General features: G+C 46.7%; 1 protein-coding gene across 3 annotated transcripts in view; it reads left to right on the top strand.

Moving 5' to 3' along the window:
* Positions 1 to 17,246, top strand: part of LOC146829027 (zinc finger protein 777-like) — a 111,025-nt gene that overhangs the window by 34,253 nt on the left and 59,526 nt on the right. For all 3 annotated transcript variants that reach the window (XM_085607660.1, XM_085607659.1, XM_085607661.1), the window contains exon 4: positions 8,561 to 8,674. In XM_085607660.1, coding sequence (XP_085463786.1) covers positions 8,561 to 8,674 — 114 coding nt within the window. The remainder of the gene's footprint in view (positions 1 to 8,560; positions 8,675 to 17,246) is intronic.

Genomic DNA, 17,246 nt, shown 5'->3' on the forward strand with positions numbered 1-17,246 from the left:
ATTGTGCCCGCAGGGCCCCATTGGTGCATGGCACAATACATACTTTATGAAAAGAAAAAAGATTTCCTTTCGCAACGAAGCGCATAACATGTCCTACATGTGCGCACGGTGCGCGAAGCGCATCGTGCGTACATGGCCCATCCAGCATAACGTGGGCACGCGGTGCGCGTAGCGCACCGCGTGCCCACCGTGCGTGCACGGCACTAACTGCGTAAAGTGGGCGCGCGGTGCGCAAAGCGCACCGCGTGCTCACTGTGCGCGCACGGTGCGCGAAGCGCACCGTGCGCGCACGGAACGAACTGCGTTAAGTGGGCGCGCACGCCACGAACGGCGTAAAGTAACTTAGCATTTAAAAAAACGTACAAATTCACTGAAAAAACCATAGGTTTCACACACGTTATAGTTAGGAATTAGCATTTAAAAAACCTTGCAAATTCACTGAAAAAACCATAGGTTTCACACATGTTATAGTTAGCTGGACATTTTACTCATAAAAAACCAATGAAATTCCCCCGTTATAGTTAGTGCAGGCAACTATAACTCACGCGACCGCAATCCTCTGCTGATGACATATGTGTCTTTATGAAAAAAAATATTTGTAATATATGTATAGCTAAAATTTAATGGAAGAAGACATGGGCAAATAAGTGTCTAAATACAGTATTAGCATCAGCAGAGGATTGCGGTCGCGTGAGTTATAGTTGCCTGCACTAACTATAACGGGGGAATTTCATTGGTTTTTTATGAGTAAAATGTCCAGCTAACTATAACATGTGTGAAACCTATGGTTTTTTCAGTGAATATATATATATATATATTTGCATATGTGTACGCGTAGAGAGAGGTAGAGAGTGAGTAGTAGAGAGTAGTAGAGAATGAGTAGTAGAGAGTGAGTAGTAGAGAGTAGTAGAGAATGAGTAGTAGAGAGTGAGTTGAGAGTAGTAGAGAGTGAGTAGTAGAGAGTGAGTAGTAGAGAGTAGTAGAGAGTGAGTAGTAGAGAGTGAGTAGTAGAGAGTAGTTGAAAGTAGTAGAGAGTGAGTAGTAGAGAGTGAGTAATAGAGAGTAGTAGAGAGTAGTAGAGAGTGAGCAGTAGGGAGTCTCCCCAGACAGGCACAAGCACCTCTGTCCCACCCCCCTCATCCCCCAAGACCGCGTGGGTACTCTGGCTGACAGGTTCCAAAATGTCAGTGGTTTTAAAACTTCTCGGTTAAGCACCTGGTAACTCGAGGTCCGAGCAGTCATTCCCCATTTCGGCGGGAAAAAAACTTGTAATAGCTGGACTTCCAGGGGAGATACCAGGTGGTAATATAGATTCCGGCACCCTGGTATATCCGCACCAAAGTCCGTCCCAGTCATAATGAGTGCCTCTGGGGCAGTCACTTTATTAAGCATTAATAATATCTGTGATCTACGAGATATATGTGGCCCAGCAGCACGTGCTGAGCCTTCTGGGCTGTCTTAAGTGCCACTCGCATTTCTAAACAAGCGAGGGGCGTGCATGCTGTACCCCTGGGATGCAAGCAGGCTGTCATCGCCTGCCAAAAACAAATAGCGGAACCTTTTAAGTATGTCTGAATTTCACGCATTTCATTTAAATTATGCCAAAGTTTTGCTGCAAAGTTTTCCGTTCGGTAGCATCCGAAAGTCTGCAACATTATATATTATTGTAATCAACCATGTCTTCTATGTACGCGCTGCCTTTGAGAGTCGGAGCACTGAGCACGAGGCCTTCTCATCACAGCTCCAAGTTTATGCCTCCTGCCTGTCAGACCTTAGAGCCATGCAGGAATCCTGCATGTGAGGGCTAAGCGTGCCTCCTGCTGCGTGTCAAAGTGGTACAAAAGGGGGTGGTGATGGACGGAGCATCAGAACCAATCAAACACTCACACCCAGTCAACAGATCTGGGTTTGATCCATCACTGTTCTTTAGCCCACTCTGCCACCCCAGTTCAGACATGGCCATATGCAAATCAGTCTGACCCTGTGCCTCATGCGAACAGTCCAGCCCGAACTGCCAAGCCATGCCTTCCCTGGACCGGAAACAAGCTTCCTAGGACCGGTTTCTGGCATTTCAGCCGTCTTCAGCCAGGCTTGCTTGAATCCAGTGGCAAAGTGAGCAAGGGACTCACGTCTGAGCATACCCTGCCAACTTAGGGCGAACAAAGCGGTACAAAAGGGGGTGGTGATGGACGGAGCATCAGAACCAATCAAACACTCACACCCAGTCAACAGATCTGGGTTTGATCCATCACTGTTCTTTAGCCCACTCTGCCACCCCAGTTCAGACATGGCCATATGCAAATCAGTCTGACCCTGTGCCTCATGGGACCAGTCCAGCCCGAACTGCCAAGCCATGCCTTCCCAGGACCGAAAACAAGCTTCCTAGGACCGGTTTCTGGCATTTCAGCATGGTGAGCAAAAAAACGATGGATTTAGGCCCAGATCTCTGTACTGGGGTGAATGTATGACATTGTTCTGCATTCTGTCCATCAATTGTTGTTTTTGCATTTGTCACCCCGAGTGGGACGGGTATGCTCAGACGTGAGTCCCGTGCTCTCCATGCCACTGGAATCAAGCTATCCTGGCTGAAGAGGGGTGAAACCCCGAAACCGGTCCTAGGATGCTTGTTTCCAGTCCAGTGAGGACCTGGCTTGGCAGTTCGGGCTGGACTGTTCCCATGAGGCACAGGGTCAAGACTGATTTGCATATGGCTGGGTTCAAAATGGAATGGCATGGTGAGCAAAAAAACTATGGATTTAGGCCCAGATCTCTGTACTGGGGTGAATGTATGACATTGTTCTGCATTCTGTCCATCAATTGTTGTTTTTGCATTTGTCACCCCGAGTGGGACGGGAATGCTCAGACGTGAGTCCCGTGCTCTCTATGCCACTGGAATCAAGCTATCCTGGCTGAAGAGGGGTGAAACCCCGAAACCGGTCCTAGGATGCTTGTTTCCAGTCCCGTGAGGACCTGGCTTGGCAGTTCGGGCTGGACTGTTCCCATGAGGCACAGGGTCAAGACTGATTTGCATATGGCTGGGTTCAAAATGGAATGGCATGGTGAGCAAAAAAACGATGGATTTAGGCCCAGATCTCTGTACTGGGGTGAATGTATGACATTGTTCTGCATTCTGTCCATCAATTGTTGTTTTTGCTCCTGCTGCGTGTCAGCAGGACTGTAGCAGGTCAGATCTTAGATCTCAGCATGACTTCTATACGCCATTCACCTGCACGTCACCAGCACTTTAGAACAAGGTGGCCAGATAATGCCTTCAACTGCAGAAATGTATCTATGTAAAACCACAATAATATAACTCCACAAGACCCCAGTGGAGTCTTTGCAGTCTCTCTTGTGTTTTTTTAGACATCGCAGTAGTCCAAGAGGCCAATTCCCATGGATCTATGGAACTTCACCGTTCTACGAATGCTCAGTCCAGAAGAGATATCTAAGGAAGCAGCAAAAACATTCAGCTGCGAGACAAGTAGGTCATGTTGCAAACCTGGATAATACAACGTACATACAGAACCTCAACAACGTGGACTCTAGATGGGAAAAAATACACAGAGGCAAGAAAGCGCAGCAATCTCATAAAGCGCTAAAAAAGCAGAATAAGAATAGTTGCATGGGAGCGTAGAAGCCCGCCAGTCAAGAGATTGTTAAGCAGCAATACACAGACAGTAAACAAGCTGATCGCAGCAAAAACGCAGAAGTGGATGCCTGCTTGTGCCCCGGGGGAACTGCAGGACAGCTGATCGCAACAAAAAAACAGAAGTGGATGCCTGCTTGTGCCCCAGGGGAACTGACAGCAAAAATAAAACCAAAGCACACACGAAGCGGCATTTTCATTGCTATAGCAATAAAATGGCGTGGGACTGTCCACAGTCCCTACGGACACGCGCATGCTGTCTGCTATGGACAAATGGCAAGAGCAGCTATGTTTGTCCATGCAGGCGCGTGCATAAAAGCCCTCGGCAGAATCGATTCCAAAAGGTACTCGCAATAGCGAGAGCAGCGCATGCGCTGCTTTCGCTAGGCGAGACCTAATAATCAAAACAAGCATATTACATTCTAGAATAGTGGGTCAGAACCCACAGTGGTCATCTTGTTTCAGGTTTTCTAGCCTTGGGGCCACTTCATTTCCCACCCGAATCTAATAGTCACCCATCGCCCTCCCAGGGTGCCCGATTCACTCACTGCTCAGTGTGTTCACCCAGGGCGTTCATGGAGGGACCTCTCGAATCCTTCCCCTTCCGTAGGCGCCATCTTCTCCACTTCTCTAGGGGCTGTCTGTTTCGCCTTCTCAGTCTCACTAGGGGGTGGGGACATACCTTTAGATTCTTCTTCACTGTGTGCAATTTAAAGTGCAGATCAGCACTGTCCTCCTCCCTGGGAGCTCTGATTCCCTGCATATCATCCTTCGGGAGATATAGAATCCGTTGAGTCTCCTGGGCCTGCTTTGGGTAATGTGTCTGGCCATTTCACTCAAAAATCAGGCTAAAGGGATTACCCCATTTCCTTGAAATGTTGGCCTTTTGAAAGTGGTCTGAGTTCTATTTCATGTTTCGTCTGCGCTGGAGTGTAGCCTCCACCAAGTCATTGTAGAAAGTCAGTTTCTGTCCCTTGTAGATGATGTGATATGAAGTGCAAATGCAGGCCGTTATCTCTCTGAGAAGTAACATCAGTACTGCTTACCGCCTCCCGACCCAACCCGTGAAACGTTCACGTACCTGGGTCAGCCACGCTCCTCCGTGGGCGCGGCTCGGCGAAGCGTGGGTGCGGAGTCCTCCAGTCTCCGGCTTCTCCTCCTTCAACGAGCTCCTTCGAGTCTCCTCGCTTCTCCGGTCTACGTAGTCTTGCTCCGATCCTCCTCTCGCCTCCTCGTCTCCTGCTCCGGTGTACATACACACCCCGAGTGCTTCCTCATGTGGTCTTATTGGTTGGTCGACCGCGTCGTCATCGTAGGGGGCGTGGTTGTCTGTGAGCGTTTCCCAGTTAAAGGTGAAGGCGTCTGGTGCTGCTTCCTCCCTTAGTGACGGCGTCCACTCGTCTACCTGCGGAGTAGAAAAGACACGGTCCGTGACATCTCGAGCCTCCCACCAGTCCACCCCTTGGATAAGGTCGTCCCCGCTGTCCTCGTGACACAAAGTAATTGTTCGAAATGGGGGTCTCCAGTTGGCAATGGCGGGCGCCAATGTCCAAATAGGGACCCTTCTTCCTAAGTCAGGGCAAGCGGGCTACCCCCTTTAACAACCCCTGCTCAAACCTGTGGTAACGTAACACGAGCAGTTAGGCCTATCTCAGAAGCAGTGTGTGAAGCATTTATGACCATGCACAATAAGGCAGCAACGACACCACAAAAGGACACAACTCAGGTAGGTATAGAAAAATAATATCTTTATCTAACAGTTTAACTCAAAATTCTCAAAGCGTTTCAACAACTACATGATGATGCACAGTGGCAAAGGGTGCGGGCACTCAGCGGCAGCAGCTCTCTCTTAGCTGCTGTGGCCCACGGAACGAATCACGATGATGCAAAGTGGCAAAGGGTGCGTGCACTCAGTGGCAGCAGCTCTTTCTTAGCTGCGGCGGCCCACAGGACAAATCACAATGATGCACAGTGGCAAACGGTGTGGGCACTAAGGGCAGCAGCTCTCTCTTAGCTGCAGCGGCCCACACTGATCCAGCGAAAGGTTCAAGGGTTCAGATTCAGGTGGGCTCTCAGTGGCGGCAGCTCTCTCTTAGCTGCAGTGGCCCACACTGATCCAGCGAAAGGTTCAAGGGTTCAGATTCAGGCGGGCTCTCAGCGGCGGCAGCTCTCTCTTAGCTGCAGCGGCCCACACGGATCCAGCGAAAGGTTCAAGGGTTCAGATTCAGGCGGGCTCTCAGCGGCGGCAGCTCTCTTAGCTGCAGCGGCCCGCACAGGGTCAGTGAAAGTTTCAAAGGTGGCCAGTCCGCGGTCCTCACAGTAGAACTAGAGGCTCCGGATTACTCGACGGAGGCCTCACCTCCAAGCAGAATTCCTCGCACAGGAATTCCGACGGCTGACGGGGTGAAGTCTAATGTCCCTGAGCCTTCTGCCGGAGGCACTCTCGATTCAGGCCCTCGGGTAGTTTCTTCGGCAATCTTAGTGAAAGTTTCAAAGTCCTTTCCTCTGTTCACTCGGACAGAGTTTCGTCTTGACATCCAGAAGGAACACACCCGGACAAAGTTCCAGCGCAGCATTTTATACCTAAAAAGTCTTTGTTCTCTAAGGTTGCAAATCACCAACTCCAGTCAGAACCAGTTTGGTGGGGTTGGGGAGCACTCGGTTTACGAGGTGACATCCTTCACTTTCAGAATGAGGGGGTCTGCTATCAGACGCCCAGTGGGAGGTGGAGCCATCATTCAGCTTGCCAGGCACAGCCTTGCTCAGATCAAAGAGTCCCCCCTCCCCAGGCTCTGAATACCGATCTCTCTCTCCAGCCAGGTCTGACCCAGCTGGCCCTGCTGCTCCAAAACCAGACGGCCAATACACATACTTGCAAAACCTACAGTAAAGCTTAGGCAATAAAATACAGCATTTTCAGAAGGGGCATTTCTAAACATGGGATATATAAGTGGTCCTTACTAAAGGGTGTCTCTCAATGTCCCGAGCACAAACATATCAAACTCGAAGTTCCTATTAGGTTCCTGTGGCCAGATAGGATGATAGAGAGTAATCCTCAACCGGCCCAGTCTGGCCTATGGGAACGGATCGTGTCCCAGTAGCGACAGTGAAATGGAGGGTAACTCACTATTGGACATGCTACACAGATCTAGGCATTATGGTTATCCCAAGTCATACAGTCATTTATATACAGGGAGCATTCGCGCTGTGGCACTGATTAGCAGTGGCACAGAGCCCAGAGCATTAAATCCAGCCAACATAAGAAAATAAGAAGAGGAGAGGGGAAGGGAGACCCACACCAATGATGCCAGGTCTAACAGTAATGTACGCATGTTAAGGTATGTGAGAGTGCTTCTCTCCTCTGACAACTGGGATATGCGTATGACCAGTTCCCTAGAGCATTTCCTGATATGGTGTTGTAATTTCTGAACATAAGCCTAGATATCTTGGGGAGAGGAGTTGGCCTAACGGCTAGGGCGGGCGACCTCAAGTCTGGGGAACTGGGTTCAAGTCTTGGCAATGACGCTGAACATCCTGTGATTCTGGGCAAATCACTTAAACTCCACGTGCCTAACAAAAAATAAATGTGTCCTCATGTAATGCAACTGGTGCTATGTAAAGCACCCTGATACCCGATTCAGGTTAAGTTTGCGCTATATAAACTCTATAAAATAAAAAAAATCTGTTCCTTCTCATCCTACTGGAAGACCTCGAACCGAGGTTCTTTATATCCTGCTGCATGTCCTTTAGAAATTGTCATTTTAGATTATATGACTCCTGAGACTAAGTGGGTAATTTATCTATCAAAAATTAAGATGTAGTCAGAACGGTTAACAACTGCATAAATCTAGGGAACCTGGAACCAATCTCACTTGTGTCTTTCTGCACCTTCTAGAAAAGTCCGTCACTACACTTTAAATGACCTGAAAGAGCTTTATTCCAGGTTATCTTAGTAAATCAATTGAGAGCAGACACCTACATTTCTCGCTGTCTGAGCCTCACATAAACTTCCTTAACTCAGTTTATTTGTAATCCGTAATTCTTTGTTTAGGGAATCTGCTTCACTCTTTAATAAGTATCCTCTCTCTTGGACTTTTTGTTTTTATTGATTTTCCACATGCCTATAATATACACAAAAAATAAACTCACTAACATTGTATGGAAGATAAAGTATAAATATAATAAAACATATTGATAAGCTAAACTCATAACCGTCCAATGTACAAAGCAAAATGCTTTTAATTGAAAAAGCAAACCATATATGTGCACACGAATAATATTTTTTTCTGAAGGCCACAATTAACTCAACCTGTGGCATACATGTCTTTAGACAGTAACATAACAATTAAGAACTCCTTGCCTCAACTCTCTTCAATTGCCCCCTGGTTGATGAGTTTCCTCTCCTGTAAGTTCAGTTCTGGATTTTACTTTTGTTGAGTATTGCTCTGATTAATCAGAGGCTTTCATTCTGAGACAGACCAGGGTTTGGTATCCTCATATGGACACAAAAGCCATCCCCACTGGCATGTGCGCCTTGTGCACTCCTCGGATAAGCAGAGGAGCCTCCTTCATTTATTGATCTAGGTGATGAGAAACGTCATTGGGATTGCAAGTGAAATGCTCTGCTTAAAAGTGTGAACTTTGAACAAGCCCGGTTGGTACGTTATCGAAAGTCTGGTTTCAAAATGCTTCCCCCCTAAAAATAACACACTTGGATACTTGTAACGAGTCCTGGGGGCTGGAGTGTGGAAGGGAGCATGGTGTCAGTCCACTGAGCTGTGCTATTCCAACTTCACAGAGCTCCAGGCTCTAGCTAGGTTTACAGTATTAATGGTCACACCTGTCCGAAGCTGATTTCTGGAAATAATCTGTGCATCTGTTAATATTGAATACTCAGAGATCTCTTTGTCACAGGCTACACAATCACCAATCCGGATGTTTTATTCAGAATAAAAAAAGAGGCCGAGCCATGCTACCAGAGTGATGAACGCCTGGCAGGAAGAGGACGCAGTTCTGGCAACCCCACAAGTAAGATTTTTGGGGCACTAAATTTCCCGGATGAAGGTGGGGGAGGAGCTTTCTTTATTGCTTGGATGGAGTTCCCTTCTTTTCGCTGCTTGGATATGTGCTTATTGAACCACTGCTAAGTAGTTCCTTATTCTGTGTGACCACTTTCAGACACTTGGGAATTTTCTGGGCAACAGCAGCATTATTTTTATTTAGTGAATTTGAAGAGCACTGACCTGAAACAATGAACTGTGATGCTGTTCTTGCTACTGGCCGAGACTATGACCAGAGAAGAAGAGAGGAATACGGTAGATGGGGACAGTGAAAGGGTAAATTTTATGCATTTGTGAAATATTAAGTCAGTTTCAGTAGAGCGTAAATAGCTTAAGCATTCCTACACGATCGCTTATGACTTCTCTTTTGATTCTGGGAATGGAGAGTTTCTTAGAGGAGGAGGATGTACGGAATATGGAGGGGATGTTTGTATTGAATCTTCCTCTAATGAAAGTGGGGTTCATGCTGAAAAATGCCCTCAAGCACTGGCAGATACAAGAATGGGCAGAGCCAATAGCTCTGTTGTTAGTGTGATACCACATGCAAACACAGTGATGCAGAAATGTGCACAAGCTATCTGTGCCACTTCTCTCTGGCTACTCTCTTTCTTTGACTTCTATGTATGTGCCCTGTTTTGTAGTTCATACGTTTGCAGTACTTGGGGCCAGATGTATCAAAAAAGCATTTTGCAATTCCCAAATAGCAATTTTTACCGAATCGCTATTTGAGAATCTCAAAATGCAATGCAGAAAAAAATGCGCAAGAAAATATTGATTCGGTAATATTCGCATTCACAATTTCAGATTCCTAATTAGCGATTCTGTAATAGAGAATTTGCTAAATAAAAAAATCGCAAAATAGCGAATCTGCTATTCCGATGCAGTTTGACGACATCACAACCAGGAAGTGTGTTTCCCAATGCTGTTTCTGAGGGCCTGAGGCTGTGTAAGAGACTGATAGCAGGAGCACACCCCTCAGGAGAACATCGAGAGTGCAGAGACAGGCACAAATACATATCATGGCTTCACAGGAGAAGGCAAAGGAGGCTGCAGGACGCAACAGAAAGCAAAGGTTTAGTGAAAAAGAATTGGGGGTACTTATAAAGGAGATGGTGAAGAGCCATGAGTAACTGTTTGGAAAAAAGTCTCTACACATCCCCGAGTCAGAGAAGAGGAAGATCTGGCTGGACATCTAATCCAAAGTAAATGCCAGAGGGGTCACACAGCGCTCCACAGTAATAGTAAGTAAGTAAGTAATATATTTTATTGTTTGATTAATTAAAACCTTTACAATTTCCATGTAAAAAAAAAAAAGCGTATTAGCAGCAAAATTCATATCCTAAAACCATTTAAATAAAACATATAAAACTTTCTTGAGTTGTATTAACATCCCCAAAGACATTAACAGTAAATGTCTGCACAGTCCATCAATTAAAAAAAGCAAGGCTCAGTTATCAAAGAGAGAGAGAGAGAGACTGTTCCATCAACAGTTGGTGGTTAACAGCAGTGAAGACAGATTTGCTGTTAGCTTTACTATTCAAGCATATAACGACAAAGTGTTAGATAAGCATAGAATGACAATTTTGCTTTAATATAATGAGTTAAGGGGCCATGAGATGCAAAAATTAAGCGATCTAGTCACTTGCCGCAAGAGCTTTTGCCCCTGCCACTTCCATGAATTGGACAAGGCGACATGCCAGCTGTACATCTCCACCTCCAAAACATGCCATCACAGCTTGTCTGCAGGATCTTATCTGCTTTCTAACAAAGAGCGGCTTTAATAGCTGTCGCCGTTCGGCCTGTAACTTTCTGCATATACATAGTAGGTGTAATACACTTTCATTGGCATCCTCACATAGGCGGCATATTGATTGACCCTGGAGACGCTTCCACGGGGGAAGATGCGGTAAAGATGGCAAAATACCCAATCGAAGATAAAGATATTTTTCTTTCTTCTTTCTATTGAATCCCGTGCCTAAGTATGGTTGTGGAGAGAGTTTGTCATAGCTGTGAACCACAAACCATCCGTGGGCTCTTTCTGTAAGTGCCGCCTTGTCTTCTACTAATGATAGCTTTTTCGCTGTCTTATTAACAATTTGTTTAAAACAGTGATAAGACCCTGAGGCGGCCCAAAGTTCCTTGAGACCCAGACATTCTATTGACGCTATCAAATAGGTCCTTGCTGCACACTCCTTCTTTAGATGTATTTCATTCCATAGATATGAGTTCAGTGTGCCTTTTTCAGATTTTTTTTATCCTCTTCCAGGTCTTAACGTATGCTCCTTTGCGGGCTATTTCTTCACTTTGCATGCCGAATTCTAGCCTTATTTGGGCTGGCGAGACGTACTTTGGTAAATTAAATATTATCCTGGCAACTCTTGAGACAGTTCTATCCAAAGTGAGTGCATCTCTTCCCCTCAGACACTCACTCCCATACGTGATTGCCGGGATGAGTTTTGCTTGCCAGACTTGTAGCAGTGGAGTAAGGCTAGGGCCGGCCGTTTTCTGTTTGATTGATTTTATGGCCATGGCTATCGTAATGCCTCTTCTTTTAATTGCTTCTTTTTGTAAGTTGAAAGTCCCCTTGTTATCCACGATCACACCTAGATACTTATATCGGTTGTCTACTTCTATTAGTGAATCTGCCATATACCAGGAGTATTTAGAGATTTCCTTCTTTGGATGTATCCTCATAACCTTCGTTTTGTCGCGATTAATAGTTAATCCGTTAGATATTGAATATCGACTAGTTGTGTCCAATAAGTGTTGGAGACCGATGGGGGTCTGACTGACCAGTACAAGATCGTCTGCGTACAAGAGGTTAGAAAGCAAAAGCCCTCCCAGCTTTGGCGGATGAGAATTGCAAATGTCCAATTCTGACGAAAGGTCAGACATAAATAAGTTGAAGAGCATTGGTGCCAGGACGCACCCCTGTTTAAGCCCCATGGTTGTTGGAATTTTACTGGACAAATACTTTCCGTCCCCTAGCTTTACTTGGACCCACGTATTTGTGTGAAGCAATATTAACTGGTTTAGGAGAGCAGCTGGTATTTTCATTTCCTTGAGTTTGTGCCAGAGTTTACTTCTATCGATTTTGTCGAAAGCTGACAAATAGTCGATAAAGCGCTCCACAGAAGACCTACGCAAGTGCTGGTACGACTTACGCTTAAGGGCAAAAGAGAAGGTGGCAAGCAGGCTTGCGGACGCCAAGGAGACCGGTGGAGGACCATCGATACAGCCGGCGTCCACCCCCCTTGAGGACTTGGTGGAGTTCACCCTACAGCTTGAATCCATCAGTGGCATAGCAGACATCGACAGCTCAGCCACAACCAACACCAGCCAAGGTAGAATGCATGCTAAAATACCCCTGCCCCATTACTCACAAAAAACCCCAATTAGAAATAACTTATTGAAAAAGTTAGATTGCCACTCCAGTCTACATTTTTGTTATCACCCAGCAATGCAGTCAGACACATAAGACAGTGTAACAATGATACTGAGAAACATATCCGCAGTTGAGACCCACCAGTAATTAACCAATTAAAACACAACATTTAGGTATACCAACTCAAGTACATTTAATTTTCAAATAACATAAAGCAGGACACTCAATCAGTAGTTTTGTTATATTCACAGATGAACCTGCGCCACAGGGTGAATACACACCAATAGATGAGCCAGTGGAGATCCAGGAACAGGCATGGGAAGAAGAGTCAGACACCACAACACCACCAACACCTGCACCAAGACCACGCAGGTACACTGTGGCTCTACTACAGTAGTTGGAGGTAGAAGGGGAATAAATCCCATAAGAGCTACAGTCCAGGCCAGATGAGCAGGCACAGCCTCAAAGTGATCAGTCTCTTGTGTAGCGTAGCAACATCAATCGCAGGAGACGCAGAGCACACGGCGCCGCTGAGGAAGGAGAGGGATCCTCTGTCTTTGCTGGGGTGGAGGGCACTATGGTTAAGGTGCAGCGGCTGCATTTGAAAAGCATGCAGTCAATGCAAAGGCAGCTGGTGTGTCTGAATCACAACCTGGCTGACATTAAGGACAATATCAGGGAGATGAACAACACAGTGGCAGAGGGCCATGGGGCAAATGCAGAAAGTCTAAGGGACATAAAAGCAGTGATTAAAGAGCTCTGTACCACCATGCAGAGGGAGCATGCCACCAAACGCCGCTAAAAGCACCACCTATTTAGCGGTTCGGATGTTTACACAAAGGCAGTTAACCGTCTGTGCAATGCCACAGCTGTCCTGTCCAGACGCACTGTGTCCATGCAGGTGGAAATGGCCCCCTGGGGATTGGTGCAGGTCACCACTTCTGTTGAACAGCTGCAGACAGCTACTGTAGCTGGGACAGGTATACTGGGTGCAGGGACAGTGAGGAGGCCTCCAGCCGCAGCAGCATTGCTGCACCGGCGACTGAGCCCAGGCGGCAGAGTGCAAGGCAAGGTACAGCATCCGAGGCCTCAACAAGGGAGGCCAGTGTAAACATTGACCACTCTAGTGCTGTGCTTGGCCGTAAGAAGTAGTCAGTGGTGTGACCGAGGCATGCAAATGGGTGAGGTAACCCATAGCATATGACAAAACGTGCTGAATGTTGTGTATGGTCTGTATAAATGCCATGTTGACCTACAAAAGCCACACACAAGAAAGGAGTTGATGGCTTTGTGCACACAGTGTACCTGATATTAAAGTGAATAAAAACACAGTTGATCAAAAGTCATGAGGTGCATTGTCTCATCATTACTCGCCTAGAAATAGTTGCGTGGTATTTCATCACGTCTCTGTCTGCCATCTGCTGCACCTATACCACCTGCTGCTCTGTGAGGTGGACGTGGTACATCCTCTTCATCAGGCTCCGAATATGTGAGGTCCAATGGTATGCCATTGGTTGTTGCTAGGTTGTGCAGCATGGCACAAGTGGCCACAATTTTGCAACAGATCTCTGGCCGGTACTGCAGTGCACCTCCACTTGTTTGTGGACAGCGGAACCTACTCTTCAGTAGGCTGAATGTCCTCTCTATGACATTGCGTGTCGACTTGTGTGAAGCATTGTATATCATTTCACTCTGAGTTGCTGGATTAAGGTATGGTGTGAGAATGAAGGAGCGCATAGCATATGCACTGTTACCTACAGGATGAAAGGCAATAGGTTAATCACTGTCCTATTTCTACAGATCTAAGGAGTCTATCAGAGTGAGTAACATGCATTTACCTAGCAGGTATCCTTCGCCAAATTCAACCCTAGTGAGACGTGTGTATATTCCACTGTGTCTAAATATGAATAAATTGTGCATACTACCAGGATATTTGGCCACTATGTCAGTTATGTGAGGCATTACATATGACCTGGATGTTGAGTGAATGAAAGGATTTCCTGTTCCTGAACACAAACTCATTATCTGAGGGGGGCAGATGGCTACACGTGTCCAATCAATGCACCCAATTACATGTGGAAATTGCGCTATCTGGTTGTAATCCAATTTGGTTTGCTGCAGTACCTGTTGTGTAGTGGGGAATCTGATGTAATGGTGTATCCTCAGTACCATTGCATCCAATAAAGCATTCAGGAAGCATGAAGCACAACTTTGGGATGCCCCTCCTGGTGCAGCAACACCCCCTGGTAGCTCCCTGATGCTAGTAGGTGCAGTGAACATAGGACTTGCACATGTGTGGGAATGGCTTGGGTCCTGCGGCTTCTGATGCTCCAGTATTGGATGTAGGTCAGCTATCAGGTCTAGTATTGCTGCTGAGTCTAGTCTATATTTGTCATGGATTTCTTCCTCTGTCTGCTGAAACAGGGTTATGGGCACTCTGTAAATGCGCTCCTTTCTCCTCCTCCTTCTCTGTGCTGCTGCTTAAATCCGCATCCTCCTCGCTATGACATACAGCGCTGCCATTGTGAAAGATTCTGAGGCCCTCTGGGCCTTTTTTAAATAGTTTGCACCTGGTTACCACCTGGCCTGAGTTGGTGGTAATTTGCACGTGCAAAATTGTGATTTTTGGGTCATTCGCAATTTGCGAAAGTTTCATACATTGCCCTGCGATTTCAAAGTTGCAAATTCTCAATTTGGGATTCCCAAATTGCGAATTCGCAAGTTGGGATTCACTAAATCGGGATTCGCAAAATTGGGATTCGCAGTTTTTGCGATTTTCCAATTTTGCGATTGCAAAAGCTTATAGAGCCCCTACTCTCCATCCTGTAGCTCCGTGGTCGTGCTGCCGCCACCTACTCAGCGCTGTTAGGGGTTCGAGCCTGGTGTGAGCATCATTCTCTGTATTGTGATCTTCTGATCCCTCGCGTTTGTTGTACCTGTGCCCTTTCGTTTGTTGTCATTCCTGTTAGTTTGTTGTCATTCCTGTGATTATTTGCGCCTGTATTTCTCTTTTTCGGTTTGCCTGTGCTTCATTGGTGTCATTCCGGTGATTACTGGGCCTTATTCTGTTCCGTTTTCTGCCTGTGCCCTTCCTCTGGTCCTCTGTGCCCGTTTTTCCTCCACCTTTTCCCACCGCTGCTGCCCCCGCGGCCCCTCCCCCAGTCGTTCCCGCTTTCCGCCTCCCAGCTCCGCTTTCCCTCCCCCTTCCCTATTTAATGGCGGCCGCTGTAGGAGTGCCTGAGCAGAACCTCTGACCTTCGGGCCAGAGTCCCTGTTTTCTGCCCCTGTAGCTCCGCGGTCATGCTGCTGCCACCTACTCAGCGCCATTAGGGTTCGAGCCTGATATCGGCATCACTCTCTGTATTGTGATCTCCTGATCCCCCACGTTCGTTATGCCTGTGCCTTTTCATTTGTTGTAATTCCTGTGATTATTTGCGACTATTTCTCTTTTTAGGTCTCGCCTACACAGCGCGCAAGCGCTGCTTTGGAGTGACCTCTTGGAATCACTCCGGGCTTTTGTGGAAACTCGTGCATGTTCTGCGCTGTTTCCAATGGGCACTTGTGCATGTATGGCGTTTACCTTGTGGGAGCAAGCAGCGGCGCCATCTGTTTGCAATTATGGCGCCCGCCGCTGCTCGCTCCCGTAAGGTAAAAGCTGCACGTCGCTTTAACTGTCGCGGCCGCGGGCCGCGCTTGTCTTTCAGCACTTGTTATTATCAAGTTGCAGTTTAGCAGCTTGGAAATGCCGGTGACATTCCAGGATATTAGTGCTTTTGAGACTGACGTCTGTGTTTTTTGTTTTAATTGTATTTCAATGTCGTTTGAGAAAAGCATTTATTCTTTGTTCCATTTCATTCATATTTCAGTTCTGTTACTTCATTCTTTATTTTTTTCAGTTCGTTCTCTTTTTGAAATGTGTTTTGTCTTGTCTCTTTCTACCATTCTCTTTCTACTGTTCTCATTGATTCGGTTTCATTTATTTCCTGTCTTGTAATTCTATTTCTGTTTGTCTGATTTTTCCTTCACCTTCTTCCCTATCTTCTGTCTTTCTTTAATATTTACTTTGCTTCCTTTCTTGTTTGAGGCAGAAATCAGCAACGCCTGGACCAGCGGGGTTTAACAGCGCAGTTAATTGGAGCGCTGCAAACGTATAGGAAACCGCTGGAGTTTGTAATTAGAGAATCCCTTATTGATAAATCCCGGCCAGTTGCAGACCCTGCCCTCGGATAACTGCTCCCCCGCCCCTCCCCGCCACTGCTATTTAATAACACAGACAACTCAAACCTTGGCAAACGCCTAACATTTGTTCTGTGACCGGCTGCCCCGGGTTTGGTCTTCCAGAGATCCTATAAGCTTCACAGTTCAATGAAATGTAACACTTCCCTAGCCCCCTTGGTGACAGACAAGGTATCGCGCTTCCTGCGCCAGCTCCACGAGATACCCATCAGGGGGGCTTCTTCATCCGGATTGAGCACATCATGCGTCTGGTCTGGCAGTGACCACTCTGATTGGTTAGCCTCATGTAACCTCAGAGCAGCGGGCACTTGCAGCCACACCAACAGAGGCATATGTATCCCTCAATACCAGAAGAGCTGCAGCCTCTTAATAGACGACTTCCTGTGCCAACCCAGCGGAGACGGCACGTCAACCTCGTCTGTCCATCAATGGCAACTTGAGGGGGCTAGAACAATGTCTGGAACCCACAGGCCAGATGCCTCCCAATGAAATTCCCCAAAACCTTACCCAGTAACCACCTCTATTGGTGCTAATCCTGCTTTGTCGGCTTGTGCATGATGGTGCACTGATGCACAGGTATTATAGAGCTTTAAGGCACTTTAAAGGCAACAAGCACATTGCGACCCTTGCCCTTTACATAGGTGTCACTGAGTTTTCTGTAAGCAGCAGGAATGCCCTTTGAAGTCCCATAACTTACTGCACTGCCTCTTCCACATGGTCGTTGTGTTTATATTCCTTTCTCACCTCAAGTGACTCGATTTTTATGCTTGCCAATGGCACCAACTCACATACATGTCACAGCATTTTCGATCCAGTGGCATACAGCGTCCTTGTGAGCCACTACATCAATTAACTTCCCTCCCTCCCATGTGTGCCTGCTCACCTGTGCAAGGTTGCCAATACTGAATCACATGTAAGT

This window comes from Triturus cristatus, chromosome 5_2 (assembly GCF_964204655.1).
Source record: "Triturus cristatus chromosome 5_2, aTriCri1.1, whole genome shotgun sequence".
NCBI lineage: Eukaryota > Metazoa > Chordata > Amphibia > Caudata > Salamandridae > Triturus > Triturus cristatus.